This window comes from Martes martes (assembly GCF_963455335.1).
Source record: "Martes martes genome assembly, chromosome: 15".
Taxonomy (NCBI): domain Eukaryota; kingdom Metazoa; phylum Chordata; class Mammalia; order Carnivora; family Mustelidae; genus Martes; species Martes martes.
Window position 1 is genome coordinate 4,917,213 of NC_137903.1, and position 15,440 is coordinate 4,932,652.

Genomic DNA, 15,440 nt, shown 5'->3' on the forward strand with positions numbered 1-15,440 from the left:
AGGATGAGGCCCAAGGCCCTCCGAAGGCCCACACGCCCGCTCTGCGCTCCCCGGGGTCCCCGCCGTCGCGGTCCGCAGAGGGGCGCAGGGCACGACGCTGACCCCCGCCCCCGCCCCCGGCAGCCGCGCCCCGCCGTCCCGGGGCTCGGGCGGCGCCCCCGGCAGCCCACCCGCGAGCCTTCCAGAACCCCCGCCCCCCGCGCCGCCCCGCCCCGCCCCCGGCGCTGACGTCACCGGCCGGCCGGGCGGGGCGCGCGCGGGGCTCGGGCTCGGGCTCGGCGGGCGGAAGCGGCGGCGGCGGCGGCAGGAGCGGCGGGAGCCGAGGCGGAGGCTCCGGACGCTGCCCCAGGACCCGGGACGCCGGAGAGCCGCGCCCTGAGCGCTCAGCCCGAGGCGGTGAGAGGCGGGCCGGGGGGCGGCGGGCGGGCGGGCTCGGGGCCGGGCGGCGGCGGGGCGGCGAGCCGGGGTCGGGGGGGGGCGTCCGCGGACCGGGGTGCGTGGCCGGGCCCGGGGCCTCGACGGGAGCCCGCTTCCCGCGCGGCCAGCCGCCCCCCCCCCCGGCGGCGCGGGGGTCGGCGGACCCGGGGCCGGGGGCCGGGCGCTGGGGGGCGGGGGGCCGACGTGAAAGCTCCGTTAATTCCACACGCCCCGTGTCGGAGCTGACGGGGACACACACACCTACAGGAGACACGCCAGCACACACGGTGACACACGCCCATGTGACTCTTACACACACCGCGTCGCCCGCAGCAAATCACAGCCGTCCCCGCACTACACGTCCCCCTCCCCCCGCTGCCTCCATGTGCCTCCCGGAGGAACATCTGTCCGCAGGACAGCTGGGTGGGGGCCCTGGGCCCCGCCACCGCGATCGTCTGGGCAGATTCTCGCAGCCCTGCGCTTCTGGGGGCCCCGCTCGCCAACCCCGGGGAGACATGGCAGGAAGTCCTGCTCTCGCTCTGGGACAGGGGACAGGATCCGGCGCCGGGGAGCCTGCCCGGTGCTCTGAAGCCGGTGCGGTGGGGAGGGTCAGGGGGGCTGCCGGTGGCCTCTCTCGCGGGGTCCACTTAGAGCCTAGGGTGCCGGGACTGGCTGGTTTCTGCGCCCCAGAGTGGCCAAAGGACAGAGGAGTGGGTGGGAGAAACGGAGAGGGAGAAAGAGAATGAGTATGAGTCAGCCGGGGATGGAGCCCAAGTCGGGGAGGGAGAGAATGAGGGGAATGTGTGCGAGGGACAGGGGCGCAGTTGGGGACGCGAGGGGAGGAAGCGACACAGAGATGGCCAGAGCAGTGGGAAGAGGGCGGGGGGCTGGGCTCCCCAGGCGCGGAGCGCGGGTGAAAGCAGCGTGGCGTGAGACCTCGGGGAGCCGGGAAACATGCTGAATACGGGGGTTTTGTTTCTCGATGAGTCTGGCCCCCGGGCTGTCAGAGCGATTAGCTTTAATTGCTCTTCCCTTTGTGGCTAAACACTCCGCTGGGGAAATTGCCAGGGATGCCCTAGGCTGGCCGCTGGCCTGGTTGCCCAGTTCCTCACTTCCCTGACACCTGTGTCCATCCCGTGTGCGTGGACAGTCATGCATGAAGAGGGCCACATGTCCCTCCTGCCGGCCCTCCCCTTTCCTACAGACCCTCCCGCACCACCCACCGACTTGGCCCTCCCCACCAAAGTGAAGATCCCTTTACAGCAGGGAAGCTCATTCCTTCCCAGTCGGACAGTGGCCCTGAGTGTTCAGATGGGGACACTGAGTCACAGGCCCCAGAAGCCCTCCGTATTCAGGGTTACCACCACCTGAGATAGGCTGAAAGCCCACCGAAGGGGAAGGAGGAAGAGACTGGAGGAGGAGGTGGACGAGGCGGGGAGAGATGGGAAGGAGACAAAAGGGAGGAGGAGAGCCCCCCCCCCAGTGGTGAGCCCACAGGCCGGCCCCTCACCAGCAGGCCTGACCCTGTGCAGGGGTCTCCCGCTGCCCCCACCTTGGATCCATCTCACTCCTCTTAGACTAAGGGCTGAAGGCTTAGCACTGTCTCTGTGCCCCGGGCTCACCCATTTGCTTCTTGGACTGAGCTGAACATTTTGAGGCCCAGGTACCTGCCTCCCCTCACTCCCAGGCTGGCTGAGTCTTAGAGCCCCTTCCTTTGTTACAGAATAAAAACATTCCCTGCTCCCACCACCTCCAAAAGCTGAATGGATGCTAAGGGAAGAAGCCAGCAGAGTGTGCTGTTAAGGGAATAATTAGGGACGAACTAGAGGACTGCTTGAACGAGGGGGCCCAGGTAGATTTTAAAATGGGCACCCTGTGCTCTCCCCACCCACTCCTCTGCCTCTGCTGGATCACCGGCCCACCCCTGAACCCAGGCAGCATCACCCCTGCACCTGCGTGGGCTGGCCCTCCCCTCCGCAGCAGGTAGCCCAGGTAGCCCCAAGCAGAGAGGAGGGAGGGAGGGGTGCCGGGGCTCCTAATCCTCAGGCTTTCTTCCAAGTTGAAGCAAATGCTGGGGCGTTCTGCACAGGTGGCTGTCCCGTTGGGCTAGGGTGCTGGGGGGGTGGGGAGGACAGACCACCCGCCTGTCCCGCTCCCAGCTCCCATCCCCAGAGACCGGTCTGTGAGCTTCTGACCTCCTGCCTCTCTCCCCCAGCACCCTCGGCTGGTCCCACCTTTGTCAGGGCTCCACCTGGGACCAGCTGGGAAGGAGAGGGAGGCAGGAAGGAAGGAAGGTGTGAGGAAGCAGTGAGCAGAGCACAGAATGATCCGGGAGGGAAGGGGACCGACTTCCTGGCAGCCTCAGCTCCGGTCCCCGGTTCCTGCCCTGGTATCCTGTCCCAAGAATGGCCTCCGCCCAGGCTGCCTGGTGTTCCCCGGGCCGCCTTGCTCTGCTCCAGCAATCAGGAAGACTTTTCTGGGCAAGGAGGGGAGGAGACTTCACATAGGCCCCGAGGAATTCTGAACCTCCCAGAGGAGAGGGCCAGGGAGGGTGACGGGGCCAGCTCCGCCACAGCCACACCACTCCAGGGACGATGACAGATCAGTGAGACCAGAGAGCCACTTCCTTGTACCCCCAAAACCCCCAACGCGCCAGCCTTGCCCCTGGAGCCACACCCAGGCTGCCTTTCCCCCCTCCCTCAGGGGGCCCTACTCCCCTGCTGTCCCTTCTTACTCACTGGCTCCCCATGCCCCTCCCATCCAGTGGTGTCATTGTCCTGACCGGTGGGGGGGGCACCCAGAACTGCGGTTGCCGTGGTAACCGCTGAGTCCCGGGGGCCCTCCCCCCAGGATCTCATTTGCCGCCTCCTTCCCGTTCCCAGCCCCAGCCCTCCCTCCAGTTTGCAGGGTCTCCTCACCCTTCCCCTTTTCTCTGGATGTGAGCCTGTGATTACAGACCTTGCACACGCTCTCACTGTTTCTCTCTCTCTCTCTCTCTCTCTCTCTCACACACACACACACACACACACAGCACGTACTTGCACCGCCGCACGTCCAGTGCTGGCACATTAACACCCATGCCCAGAGCGTGCACACGCCCGCACAGATGCCCGCCGCTGCCGCCTCCACGCACCCGTGCCCACGCCCGGGGGCAGCAGCCGAGCGGGCCTGGCTCACCGCTCGGCCTCCCCACCCCCGTTCTCCTGGGGGTCTCACTGTGTCTGCCTCACGCTCTTCGAAAGCACCTGCCCACCGCCCCCCAGCCGATGTGGGTGGTTCACTCACACACAGTCATCCCTCCCCGCCACCTCCCCTGGAAGTCTGTGTTTTCGATTCAGAGCCCTAAACCTTAACTCCTTCCAGGAGATACACACGCACATACACACTTTCCTTCCCCAGGATCTAGTTACAGTCTCTTCTTCCGTGTGAAAACAGGACAGGCTGACCCTAAATGCTGCCCCGTTTTCCAGCTGAGGGCTTGCTCCCGGGGGCAGGGTGTTCTTGGGGGCCCCCTGCTCCCCCTTCCTTTTAAGCTCTCCCCACTCCCCATTAGTTCCTCATGCCTGGACCCCTTCCCCTTCACCGCCCCCTTTCCTGGCCGGGGATTATCCGTGGGGCGGGGGGCCGGGCTCCTGGGGATTATCCATGGGGTGGGGGCCCGGGCTCCTGGGGGGCCGGGCTCCTGGGGATTATCCGTGGCGCAGGGGGCCGGGCTCCTGGGGGGCTGGGCTCCGTGGGGTGGGGGGCTGGGCTCCGGAGCCTGCTGCTCTGACCTAGATTTCAAGGCAGAGACGGTTCCTGGTGCTGACAGTCCGGAGAGCATTGTTCTGGCCGAGCCTGGCAGGGCCCCCGCTGGGCCCTTCTGTCTGCTTGCACCTGGGTGTGCAAGTGAGCGTGCCTGGGAGTGCCTGCTTCTTGAGGGGGTCCTGCTGGCCCTGCTGCCTGGCTCATTGTGTGTGTGTGTCACGGTGCCTGCCACGGAGGGAGGCGTGTTTGTTCTGGCCCAAGTAGGGGGCTGGGAATGGGGACTTCTGGGTCCACGCCTCTCCCAATGCCATGCCTCTCTGCCTCAGTTTCTCTGCATCTAGGCCAGATGCCCCCTGCTCTCTGCTGCATTCCCAGCCCACTGCTGGGGAGATTTGGGGGCAGTCTCAGTCAAGTTCAAGGTCATCTGGCTCCTATCCCCAGCCCTTGGTCTAGCCACAGTGCTTATGATATAACTTACTTTGTAAAATGTTTTACTTTTCTTTTCTTTTTTTTTTTTTTAAGATTTTATTTATTTATTTGACAGAGGGATCACAAGTAGGCAGAGAGGCAGGCAGAGAGAGAGGGGGAAGCAGGCTCCCCGCTGAGCAGAGATCCCGACGCTGGGCTCCATCCCAAGACCCTGAGATCATGACCTAGGCCAAAGGCAGAGGCTTAACCCACTGAGCCACCCAGGCGCCCCTAAAATGTTTTACTTTTCTGATTATAAAAGAAATTCCCTTGTTGTGGGTGAATTTCACGTTTTATCCCATCCAGAAAGTTCATTCTAAGGTCTGACCTTCCTTCTTCCTGTCTTAAACACACTTTCTACCTGGTGAGTGCCAGGAGGGCCTTGGGGATCTCCACGCAACAGGGATGGGCTCAAGGCCGATGAGACCCAGACTTGCCCACCCCCCCGTGGGAGGCCCTCCTGACAGTGACACAAGCAGGAGCAGCAGCCCCATTCCTGCCGCTCTCCCAGCGCTGCTGCTGAACCCCTTCCCCTGCCACCCAGCCAGCCTGGGAACTGGGCAGGGGGCCAGAGCCGGCCGCTTGGTATTCTTGGGCGCGGGGGCTGTGGGCACAGCACAAAGGCTGGGAGAGGGGCTGCGTGGATGCCCGGCGGCGGTCAAGGGAGAAACCGGGCTGCACGAAGGTTGGCGGGGGGGAGCTCACTGCCTCCCCCTCCCCGCCCACCCGAGCCCCAAGGACTGAATGCAGGGGGCCACGGAGGGGCCAGGGGACCATTAGACCAAGCACCTAGGCATCGGTCCAAAATGAGTCATTACTGAGGTGGTGGGGGGCTGAGAGTGAGGGTCCCCTTTGCTTCTGGGGAAGAATGGAAGCTAGAACACACGAGCTCCAGCCATCCGACCCCCTCCTGCCCCTTCTGAGCTTCTCACTGCCACAGCCAGCCAGCCTCTCCCTGACGGTTGTTTTGGAGTGTTTTCTCTTTCTTTCCTTTTTTTTTTTTTTTTGACAGGGGGAGGGGTTGCAGGTGGGTGGGGCGATTCTGGGGGGGCCTTGGAGGCAGCGGGTGAGAAAGTCTGGAGCAGGTTGCTATGGTAACCGCCTCCTCAGTCAGGGGAGCTGTTGCCAGGGTTACTGTTGGGGGGGTAATGAGGAAAAAAGATGGGGGTAAGGAGGTGTGACTTGTCTCTCTAGGCTGTAGCCTGGACCCTAGCTTCTGTTTCTTCCTGTCCACTGCCACCACCCTGAGGCCTTTTCCCCTCCAGCCCAGCCCTCCCCAGCCTCCCTGTTGGCCTGCACCCGCCTTACCCTCCCCCGGCCCCCCCCAGAGCGGGGATGCTGGTGGGAGGGACCAGCGAGTAAACCTTACTGGCACCTCCAGCTCAGCGGCCTCTCCCTTTGTTCCTCCCAACCCCAGTCATGGCTGAGTACGGGACCCTCCTGCGGGACCTGACCAACAACATCACCCTCGAAGACTTGGAGCAGCTCAAGTCGGCCTGCAAGGAGGACATCCCCAGCGAGAAGAGCGAGGAGATCACTACGGGCAGTGCCTGGTTCAGCTTCCTGGAGAGCCACAACAAGCTGGACAAAGGTGGGTGGGGCGGGGGGGGCGGGCCCCCAGCCTCTCGGGCTCGGTCCCTTCGGCAGAGAGAAGCACGCCGCTCCCTGACAGGCTGGGAGAGGCTGAGAGCGGAGGCTCGGGGACAGCGGTCCTCCCGGCCCTCGCGGGGTGCGTCGGTGAGCCGCGTGGCACTCAGATACTACTGTGTTATGATGAGTCACGTGGTACAGATCGTCAGGTCACAGAACAGTAGAATACAAGTTAAAAGTGGTAAAAGTTAAAACCGCAAGCTCTAACATTGTCTAACTTCCAGAGGCCGCTGCTCTGGGAAGGGCTGGGGGCGGGGAGCTGGCGTACGAAGGCCCCGAAAGGCAAGTGGTTTCCAAGGCAGGGTCCAGAGGAGGGCTGCCGGGCAAAGGACCCGAGTCCCACAGGCAGGAGTGTCTGGTGCGTCTGGAAGAGCGAGGGGTCCTGCTTAGCTTGGCTGGGGCCTGAGTGAGCTCAGAAGTGGCTGGAAAGGTTGGTTGAGGCTGTGCCGTGGAGGGCCTTGAGTAGGCGGGGTGAGCCAGCTGAGGGCCTTGGGGGTCAGCAGTCAGGGAGGCTGGGGTGGACCCGGCCCTGGGAGGAGGCACCTGCAGCTGTTGGAGGGGAGTGGGGTGGGGGGCGCGGGAGGGACTGAGGGCGTCCCCAGTCTCCTAGAAGCGGCCCAGCCACGGACAGTGGCCTTCTGGCCACGTGGGGGCCTTGTCTAGAGACTCCCCCAGGTCCCACATGCTCTAGCAGGAAATTTCTCTGACTCTGACTTGGAGGAAGAGCGGGAGGGGGACCAGGTGGGCATAGGGTATCAGGTAGGCCGACTCATTTTTCTGTTCTCCCTCCCCACAACGTGGGACCTATTTAGCCTGAATCCCTTTGAAACCTCACTGGCCAACCCCCTGCTCTCCTGCACAGTCCTCTGTATCGTCGGGGCCTTGGCTTTCCGGTCCTGCTCAGTAGCTCGTCCTCTTCTCGCACCGCCCCCTCCAATAACCAACGTGAGCACCTCTGCCCTGGTTGCAGAAGCCCGGTCCGGTCGGGCAGGAGAGGCCGGCCTCTTCGGCCTGGCTGACCCTGTCTCCCGCCTCCCTCCAGACAACCTCTCCTACATCGAGCACATCTTTGAGATCTCCCGCCGCCCGGACCTGCTCACCATGGTGGTGGACTACAGAACCCGTGTTCTGAAGATCTCAGAGGAGGAGGAGCTGGACACCAAGCTGACCCGTATCCCCAGTGCCAAGAAGTACAAAGGTAGGAGCCGCGCCTTTAACATGCACCTCTGCCCGCTCCCCTGGGTGATCCTTGGGGCGCTTGATTTGGGGCAGATGGGAGTGGACGTCGGGGGCTTGCCTGCTGTCTCCCACGCCTTCTGTCCCTGGACACATCCCTTCTTGCCCCCCCAGACATTATCCGGCAGCCCTCCGAGGAAGAGATCATCAAACTGGCTCCGCCACCGAAGAAAGCCTGAGCGAGGGGGAGGAGAGGAGGAAGGTTGGACCTTCAGCGGGCCACTCCCTTCCCCCAGCCTCCAGGGGAGGGGCAAGGGCCACCCCCCAGTCTACCCACTTACTAACCTGGTCCTAACCCCCTTACTGTGCGCGTGTGTGTGCGTGTGCGCACGCTCTGTCTGTCTCTATGTCTAGCTCATCTAGTTCCTCCTCCTCGTGAGGGGAAGGGGGTCGGGCTGGGGGGGGGGGGCTTTGTTTCCCCACTTTAGGGGGACGTGGGGGCTATTTCTATGCAAATAGAAATGGGCACATTCCTCCTACTGCCCTTTCCTCTATGGCTGAAGTGTGGGAGCAGAAAGGACCTGTATTTTCCTACACCACGGAGCTGAGCTGGAGGTAAAGCGTGGGGCGAGGTGGGTGCATCTAGTGACAAGCAGTGGGAAGGAAGGCGGTCACTCAGCCGCCACCTGGAAGGGGCAGAGAAAAGCCAGAGTTCCGCGTCTGTACCCTGTGCTGGACCGGCGGAGGGATCTTTTCTAGATGTTCCTTAGGTTGGAGGGCCTGGGCCCCAGCAGGTCCCTTTCTCCTCCCCTCCTATGGGCCTAGGATGGGTATGAGCCAGGGATCTAGTGAGGGATCTAGTGAGAGGACCACAGGACCCTTCCCTGGCCCCGAAGTACGGACTCCACGGAGCAGCCAGCACTAGTTACTCCCCCGCACCCCCGAGAGCCCACGCTGGGAGCAGGCCCCACCGCACCAGGCGCCGGGGGTGTGGGCAAGAGGGGGCCCTCTTCGCCACTCCTTTATTCCTACTCAGACTGTTGCACACACGGACTCCAAACCTGGGGAGGTTGAGGAATGAGCTCCTTAGGTCTTCACTCCCACCCTGCCCCACCCACAGGGTCCCTGCATGGTCACTACGGGTGACCTTCCTTCTCTGGGGTCTGGAACACCCCCAGCAGGAAAGACAGGAAGAAGCTAATTATAGCCTTTCCCTTTGGACTGACCCCCCCAGTTCAGTCCAGGAGGGGACTTGCTAGCCCGTCTCCCTCGGTATCCTGGCGTGTTGGGCTCGTGAATGCCTCCTAGCCAAATCGCTAGACCCCAGCCCCCTTCCTGTGCCAAGACGCTCTCCCCACCCTGACCGTGCTAACTGTGTGTACATATATATCTACATATATGTATATTAAACCCGCACTGCCATGTCTGCCCTTGCTCGTGGTGTCTAGCATTAACTTATTGTCTAGGCCAGGGCGGGGCTGGGAGCGGAACGCCACAGCCAAGGGAGGGCCCGTCGAGTTGCTACATAGGCAAAATGAAAAAACTTTCTTTTTTTAAACTTTAAATTCACATGCCATCTCAAGAGACTTTTAGAGAAAGTTGAAGTTCAGAGCTTATAAGATGTGGGAGCAAAACTGACATGGGACAGGAAGACTGGCTGCTGGAAGAGGGAAGAAGCCAGGCTGGCCGGAGAGCAGCTTCTGCTCCCCACCTGGCCCGGCCCCACCGTCCCCTCTGGCCACTGCTGCGGCACCTGCCTTAACACGCACACCTGGAGCACTCCACAGCTCTGCCTTAAAGGACCCCCCCATGCCTGCCCAGCCCTGTCTGCCTCTCCCTCCAGGACAGAGAGATACTCGTAGAATTGGAAGGGGGGGGGGGGACTGAGCACGAATTGTCCTTCCGGTCAGGATTATGTGATGTGAGTGTGTGTGTGAGAGAGAAAGAGAGAGAGAAGGAAGGGATGGGAGCCTTCTCTGAAGGGAGGAGAGGGTGAGATGGGAGAAGGGAGACAGGGTCGTTTTCAGCAGAGTCTAGGAATACCTCTGTAAGGCAAAAATCATCTAAAAAGACTAACCTGCCCTCCCACCCCCGTATGGCTGTGAGATCGTCCCTATCCTGTGCTCCTCTGTCTGCAGTGTGCACGGCCTTCTTCTAACCCTGGAATAAAGGTGATTGACTGTACTGTATCCGGCTGAATTCTAGAATTTCTGTGAAGGATTCTGGAGCCTTTGGCTGGGAAGGGAGGGGAAATATGCCCCAAGTCCCTCCCTGCAGCCTCGAACAGAGGCTGGGAAAACACCTAGTGCCACCCTCCTGCTCCCCGCCCCCTAAGTAGCCCAGAGCTCTGGGGCCTAGGCCACGGACAGTAGCTCCGGCTGGGGCCCGAGCCTGAAAACGTGGCTGTCACAGACCAGGCCGCCTCCAACTGCGGTAAGGACAGGGCCAGGCACCTACACTGGACGCAACAAAACTAGCCCATCGTGAACGAACGGGCCACGCATCACACACACAACAGCGGTCAGAAAGAAAAAAAAAAAGCTTTACTGAGAGAAAATACACAACAAATTCCAGAGTGCACGGTTTTCAGGCCACTCCATCATCCCAGCAGCCGTGGGAACGCAGACCACTGTGGCCACACGTCGCCTACCTCAGGGCGGAAGTGCAGCCGCTCACATCTGGTCTGACGGTTGCTAAGAAAAGGGCCAGGAGGAAGGAGGGTCTGGGAATTCCATCCTTTAGCTGTTCCCTTCCTTCCCGGCCGGTTCCGGTAGAAGCGCACCGCCCCGGGGTGCAGAGCTCCGGGATGCGGCGCAGAGAGAGAGCAGCACAAGCAACAGGCGGGACGCAACTCCGACTTCCACAGCCGTGACCGGCGACGTGACACGTGTCCGAGCCCCAGCCGCCTGCACCCTCAACGTGTCCCTCGGCCGCGAGGTCTCAGGAGGTGGGCAGGCTGTAAAGGCCAGCCCAGGAGGGCTCTGGCGACTACGCTCTTCCCCTAGGAAAGGAGCTGCTGGGGGGAGGTGGGCGGCTTAAAGAACAAAGCCGCTGACGCTAGTGTGAATGCGTCCTCTGTCACATACGGTAGGACAGTCCGCAGCGGCGGCGCCCTTTCCAAAGTCCGAGTTCAGTCAAGTTTTATAAAGACGGGCCAGCCTCTGGTCGGGAGAGCCGTCCTGGGGACCCCACAGGACAGTAGGAGAGGTAGGCGAGCGGAGGCAAAGAACTGAAAGGAATTTCCTGTTTTCCCAACCCCAAAACCGTGGCAGGAGGCAAGGAAGGGCCGAATGGAGGGTCCTTCCATTCCGGAGCCTCCAAGAACCTAAGGGGTTCGCCCCGATCTCCACTGGCCACGCACACAGGGTGGGCTGACCCCAGCGCGACCGCGACATCGTTACTTCCGCGCGCTCCTTTCAGTCCCTTTATTGCGGTCAGAATATGTAGGTATTTAAACTGACAATAATTTTAACGTGATACATCCAAGTTTGACTTGCTTTTTAATATATTTATAGATATAAAATTAGGCCTCTAACAGTGACAGGGCAAAGAAACTGCTGCCACCAAACAACTTTGTTTTAAAAGTAACAGAAGAGGTAACACGTCCTTCTATCCTTCCTCCACTTCCGCCCCTCCTCCCGCTCCCCCCAGCCCCCCTCACCAGACCTCCTTAGGGGTGACGGGATTAAGAGCAGAGCGTGAACAACACATCATCAAGTGTGAAACACTGTGGGAAGTACAGAGGGTGCACGGGTGGGAAGGAAAGTGAAGAGTGTGGGGTGGTTAGGGGCTCTAAGGACTCCCCAGAAAAAACAAGATCCTGGGTTGGGGTTGTTCGGGGGGGAAAAAAATGCAACTGTCACAGACTTTTAAAAAATAAAGAAGAAAAAGGCCAAAAACCTAAACCAAAGAGAGAGTGGCACTCCTACCACCCCCACTCTGGCCCATGGGTACTGAACAGCCAGTTATCCCCACCCCCCCACCCAAGAAACAAGGGAGATTAAAGAAAAGGAAACCCCATTCCCTACCCCAAACCAGTTAACAAAATAGGCTCCCCACTCCCAAAAAACAAGGCTTTGGGGAGAGGCCATTTCTGCTGAGCCCTGTGCACCTCTCCACGGAGCCCATCTGGGGCGTGGCTCCCACTCTTAGCTACTCCGCGGGTTCGCTCCCCCTCTGGTCTTTCTCCTGGGATGTCTTTCTTTTTTATCTAAAGCAAAAAGTCCAAAGTGCGTGTCTGCTGAATGGAAGGGCCTGGCACAGGAAAGGGCTGTCCAGGCAGGATCGGGCCAGCAGCCCCAGCCCGCCCCTCCTGGCGACGAGGCCTCAGGACGGCATGCACTGCACCCGGTCGGGGCCCTCGTCCTCGTCCGATGTGTCTGAGGAGCTGGGAGACTCCTCAGAGTCGGCGTCTGGGGCCCCAACCCCGGGCTCTCGCCAGCGCTGTACAAAGGGAAAGGCTCTGTTAGTAACTGCCCTGGAGCGAGGACAAGCCTGTTAGGTCTTAACTCTCTTCCAGACGCTCCAGGCCAGGGGTCAGCAGAATTTTTCTTCAAGGGCAGATAAGAACTACCAGTCACGGGCCACAAGCCCGCCGCGACTACGCGGCGGCGCTGCTGTTGCGGCACGGAAGCGGCCGCAGACAACAGGAATGAATGGGATGGTTGTGTTCCAATAAAACTTTATTGCAAAAAACAGGCAGCATGCCAACTGCCAGAGTCTGCTAACCCCTGCCTTAGGCCTCCCCTGGCATAAGGATGAAAAGAAGGTCACCCCGACACTTATTCTTCTCAAGTCCTTCAGCACGCTCCTGCCTTGCCCTCACGGGGACAGCACTCTCTGCGTGGCGACGGCGAACAGAAAGCAGACACCAACGCTTCTGCCAAGGCCACAGCAGGGCTCTGGTGGGGCCGGACGACCACAGAGCGGACACCCAACCCAACCACCCGACCTCTTTTTAAAGTAGCGAGGAAGTGTGCCCTGAACCGTTTTACCCTGGAGAGAGTCACTGCCCTTGGAGCGCGTCTCCCGCAGCCGCTTACCCGGTGGTGGCGTCTCTGTCTCAGGTGGTGCATGAGGAACCAGAGCATGTGGCTGTCAAACAGGTCGGTGTGGTGCAAGCTGTCCTCGTCGCGCTCCCGCTTGTTCTTCTTTATCACCTGGAACCCAACAGGGGGGCGGGGGCGGGGCGGCCGTGAATGGGAGCCCTGGGCCGGGGCAGAGAGGGCTGGCCCTCCACCCCCGGGAAAACCTCCCTGACCAACCGGGCCGCCGCAGGGGAGCGAGACCACGTCGTCGGGAAAGGATGCACCGGGCTCACCCACCCGGGAGGCTGGGAAGCCCTTAACTAGAATGATTCTTCCTCCGGACGCCGACCCCCGGCCCACCGGCACGACAGGCGCTCCGCAGCGGCCCTGGAACCCCGCGCTGGGACCACTCCCCGAGCGCCAATCTCGGCCCGGCAGTGCCTCTGAAGAGCGGGCAGCCGGCTGCCCGCCCCACACCCGCCAGGACGCAGCGCGGACCGGGCACATCCACGGTCAGCTACTCACGTCCTTCAGCCCTGTCAGCTCGGTGGAAGTTTCAGCTGTGGGTGCCCAGATCTTGACATCGTGGTCAAGGCCACTGGTTGCCAGCACAGGCAGGTGAGGGTGGGGCTCGAGACAGTTCACCTGGTCAGGAAAGGAAAGCACAGGCTCAGGCTGGATGGGAACGGGCTTCAGAACCACTACTCACCTTGAGCCAAACATATTCCTCAACCAGAGCTGAGGCAGAGCCGGGAAGGCAGGCCCGACCGTCAGGAGCGTGGGCCCAGGGCCCTGGGGGTGGAGGAAACACTGGACACAGACCGGGTATAAGACCAGGCCTCTCTCTCATTCCCTAAGTAGAGGCAGGGGTGGCCTCACCCTAGACACAGCCCCAGGGGTGGGCGGGTGACTGGCCAAGCTCACTGCTGGCTTCACAAAAAGGCAGTGAGGTCCAGATGACCTCATCCACTCCGGATTCCACAGCTCAGACTTGCCCAAGGGTGGGGGGCGGGGGGTGAGGCGGGGGGAACCTCTCAGAGGCTTTCACGAAATGGCAAATAAATTTTTAAAAATGAAGAAAGCCACAGCTGCCGCTGAATGCCCTGAAGAGAGTCCAAGGACGATTACATTCACTTGGTGCTGCTGACTCGAACTGGAGGAGGCACAGGCTGCGAAGAGGCAGCCTGCGGGAGCGAGGAGGTAGGAGAGGCTCAGGTATGCTTGAGAACCTTGCGCACTCCGGGCTCAGCACCCTGCTGTCCGCCCCAAAAGCCCAACAGGCTCAGCTCAAGCGTGGCACAGTGCAGGAGAGCTTCCTACACCCATGGTGTCCGCATCAGCCACCCCTGGGTACCATCACGAAGCAGGGGAGATGTTCTCCCGCAGATAGGCTGGCTTCTGGCTCAGGCAGCCTCCTTCGGTCTAGAGGCACCCATGCCCCCTGCTGTCTGACTTGGAAACATCACCTTCCAAACGGCAGGGCAGGGTGGGGCGGGGTGGGGCAGGGCAGGGCAGGCAGCTCCCAGGGCCACTGGTAGAGCTGGTCCCAGGTCGAGCTGCCAAAGCATTTTCGGGCTTTGAGTCAGATGAGGGATAGATAGGAAAGGCCCCAGAAGGAAGAGGGTGTGGTCCCAGCCGCTCCTCACCCGCCCCCCATCCCATCCCATCCCATCCCGCCCTGCAGCTGCCCTGTAGGCCAAGAAAACAACCCCTGGCAAAGAGCCTCCTTTATCTTTCACTTCTCTCTGGACGGGCCTCCTCTGCCTGGCCTGCACACGCGGGGGGAGCAGCTGAGGGGAAACGGGAGCCAGTGTCGGAAATAAAACTGACCCAGACTTCCACCCTTCTTCGTTCTTCCATTTGACAAGTAAATAAAAATGCTCCAGAAAAAAACCGAAGCTAAAGCCTGAGCCTAAGAATAAAGCAGAAACCCCACTTCTCCTCTCCTTCTCTCATTCCCATGGGGATCCCCAGTTTGTATGGGGGCTCTCTTAGGCAGTGGGGAAGAGCTTCCAGCCTGTGCAGCGTGAGGAGGCACTAGACAGGGCGCCACCGCCTGAGAATATGATCAAAAGATACGTGACCACTCGCGCACGCCAACCGGGGCTCCTCCACCCACCTCCCGATAAGCCTCTGCTCCGCTCCATTCCGACCTAACCCCTGCTGGAGCAGGTCAGTAAAATCAGAACGCACAGAGGAGAAATTCCTTGGGACTTAAGACTGAGGGCAAGACCGAGGGCAGAGCCAAGGGCGAGAGGGGTGCAAGGAACACACGGTACCTTGGCTGGAGCCTGCCGGGGGCGCTGGCAGAGAGCTTCCGGACCAGGCCTGTCTGAGCGCCAGGACTTACCCTGTCAGGAACACGCCCGAGCAGAGCGAAGAGCTCCAGCCTTAAGAGGACCGGACTGCACGACGCAGGGATGGGAAGGGGCAGCGAAGTGCTTTGGGAGACTAAGGACTGTCCTCCACCATCCTCCCCCCATCCGTCCCTGAATCGGAACAAAGAAAGGACTAGAGTTTGAGCCACAAGCAGACTTAAAAAACCCGGGCAAGGCAGACAAGAATGTCTAAGACCCCTTCTGGTTCGAAAATTCTACATCACGATGAGTTGCTCTCTGCCTGCTTCGGAGGCTGGTGCCTGGTGACCCACCGCAGGAAGTCAGGCCCAAAGAACCGAGGGGCCAAGCAAGGGCACAGAGACCATCAAGCGCCCCAGCTGGGAACCTTGTTTCGGGGCGCAGTCTCTCTGTCTCTCACTCTCGGGACCACTCAATCCAGGCCTGGGGCCCACCCATCCCAAGCAGGTGCCCTCCCCACCTGAGCACCTGGATGCCTCACCAAACCCCGGGCCTGGCTGAGGTGAGAGCAAGGCGGCCTGCGGAGTGGGCTGGGGGAACGGACAAGGGCCGGCCTGCGGGAGGGCACGCAGCCCTCCGTCTCTCTGGAACGGAACGC

The 15,440-nt window shown here is 61.2% G+C and overlaps 2 protein-coding genes across 13 annotated transcripts in view; one reads left to right on the forward strand and one right to left on the reverse strand.

Annotated features, from left to right (window-relative positions):
* The first annotated feature begins 277 nt into the window (after positions 1 to 277).
* Positions 278 to 9,646, forward strand: PEA15 (proliferation and apoptosis adaptor protein 15). Of its 2 annotated transcripts, XM_080824538.1 has the most exons (5): positions 278 to 396; positions 6,050 to 6,223; positions 7,325 to 7,480; positions 7,633 to 7,720; positions 9,042 to 9,645. In XM_080824538.1, exons 2-4 carry the CDS (start codon positions 6,052 to 6,054, stop codon positions 7,695 to 7,697), a joined length of 393 nt encoding a protein of 130 aa, XP_080680664.1. In that variant the 5' UTR covers positions 278 to 396; positions 6,050 to 6,051; the 3' UTR covers positions 7,698 to 7,720; positions 9,042 to 9,645. The 2 variants fall into 2 exon arrangements, with proteins under 2 accessions (XP_080680664.1, XP_080680665.1); XM_080824539.1 differs by having other exon boundaries at positions 279 to 396; positions 7,633 to 9,646.
* Positions 9,647 to 9,982: 336 nt separating this feature from the next.
* Positions 9,983 to 15,440, reverse strand: part of DCAF8 (DDB1 and CUL4 associated factor 8) — a 42,397-nt gene continuing 36,939 nt past the window's right edge. For all 11 annotated transcript variants that reach the window (XM_080824530.1, XM_080824531.1, XM_080824525.1 and 8 more), the window contains 3 exons: positions 13,011 to 13,130; positions 12,501 to 12,617; positions 9,983 to 11,901 (listed from right to left, as the gene is read on the reverse strand). In XM_080824530.1, coding sequence (XP_080680656.1) covers positions 11,785 to 11,901; positions 12,501 to 12,617; positions 13,011 to 13,130 — 354 coding nt within the window. In that variant the 3' untranslated portion in view covers positions 9,983 to 11,784. The remainder of the gene's footprint in view (positions 11,902 to 12,500; positions 12,618 to 13,010; positions 13,131 to 15,440) is intronic.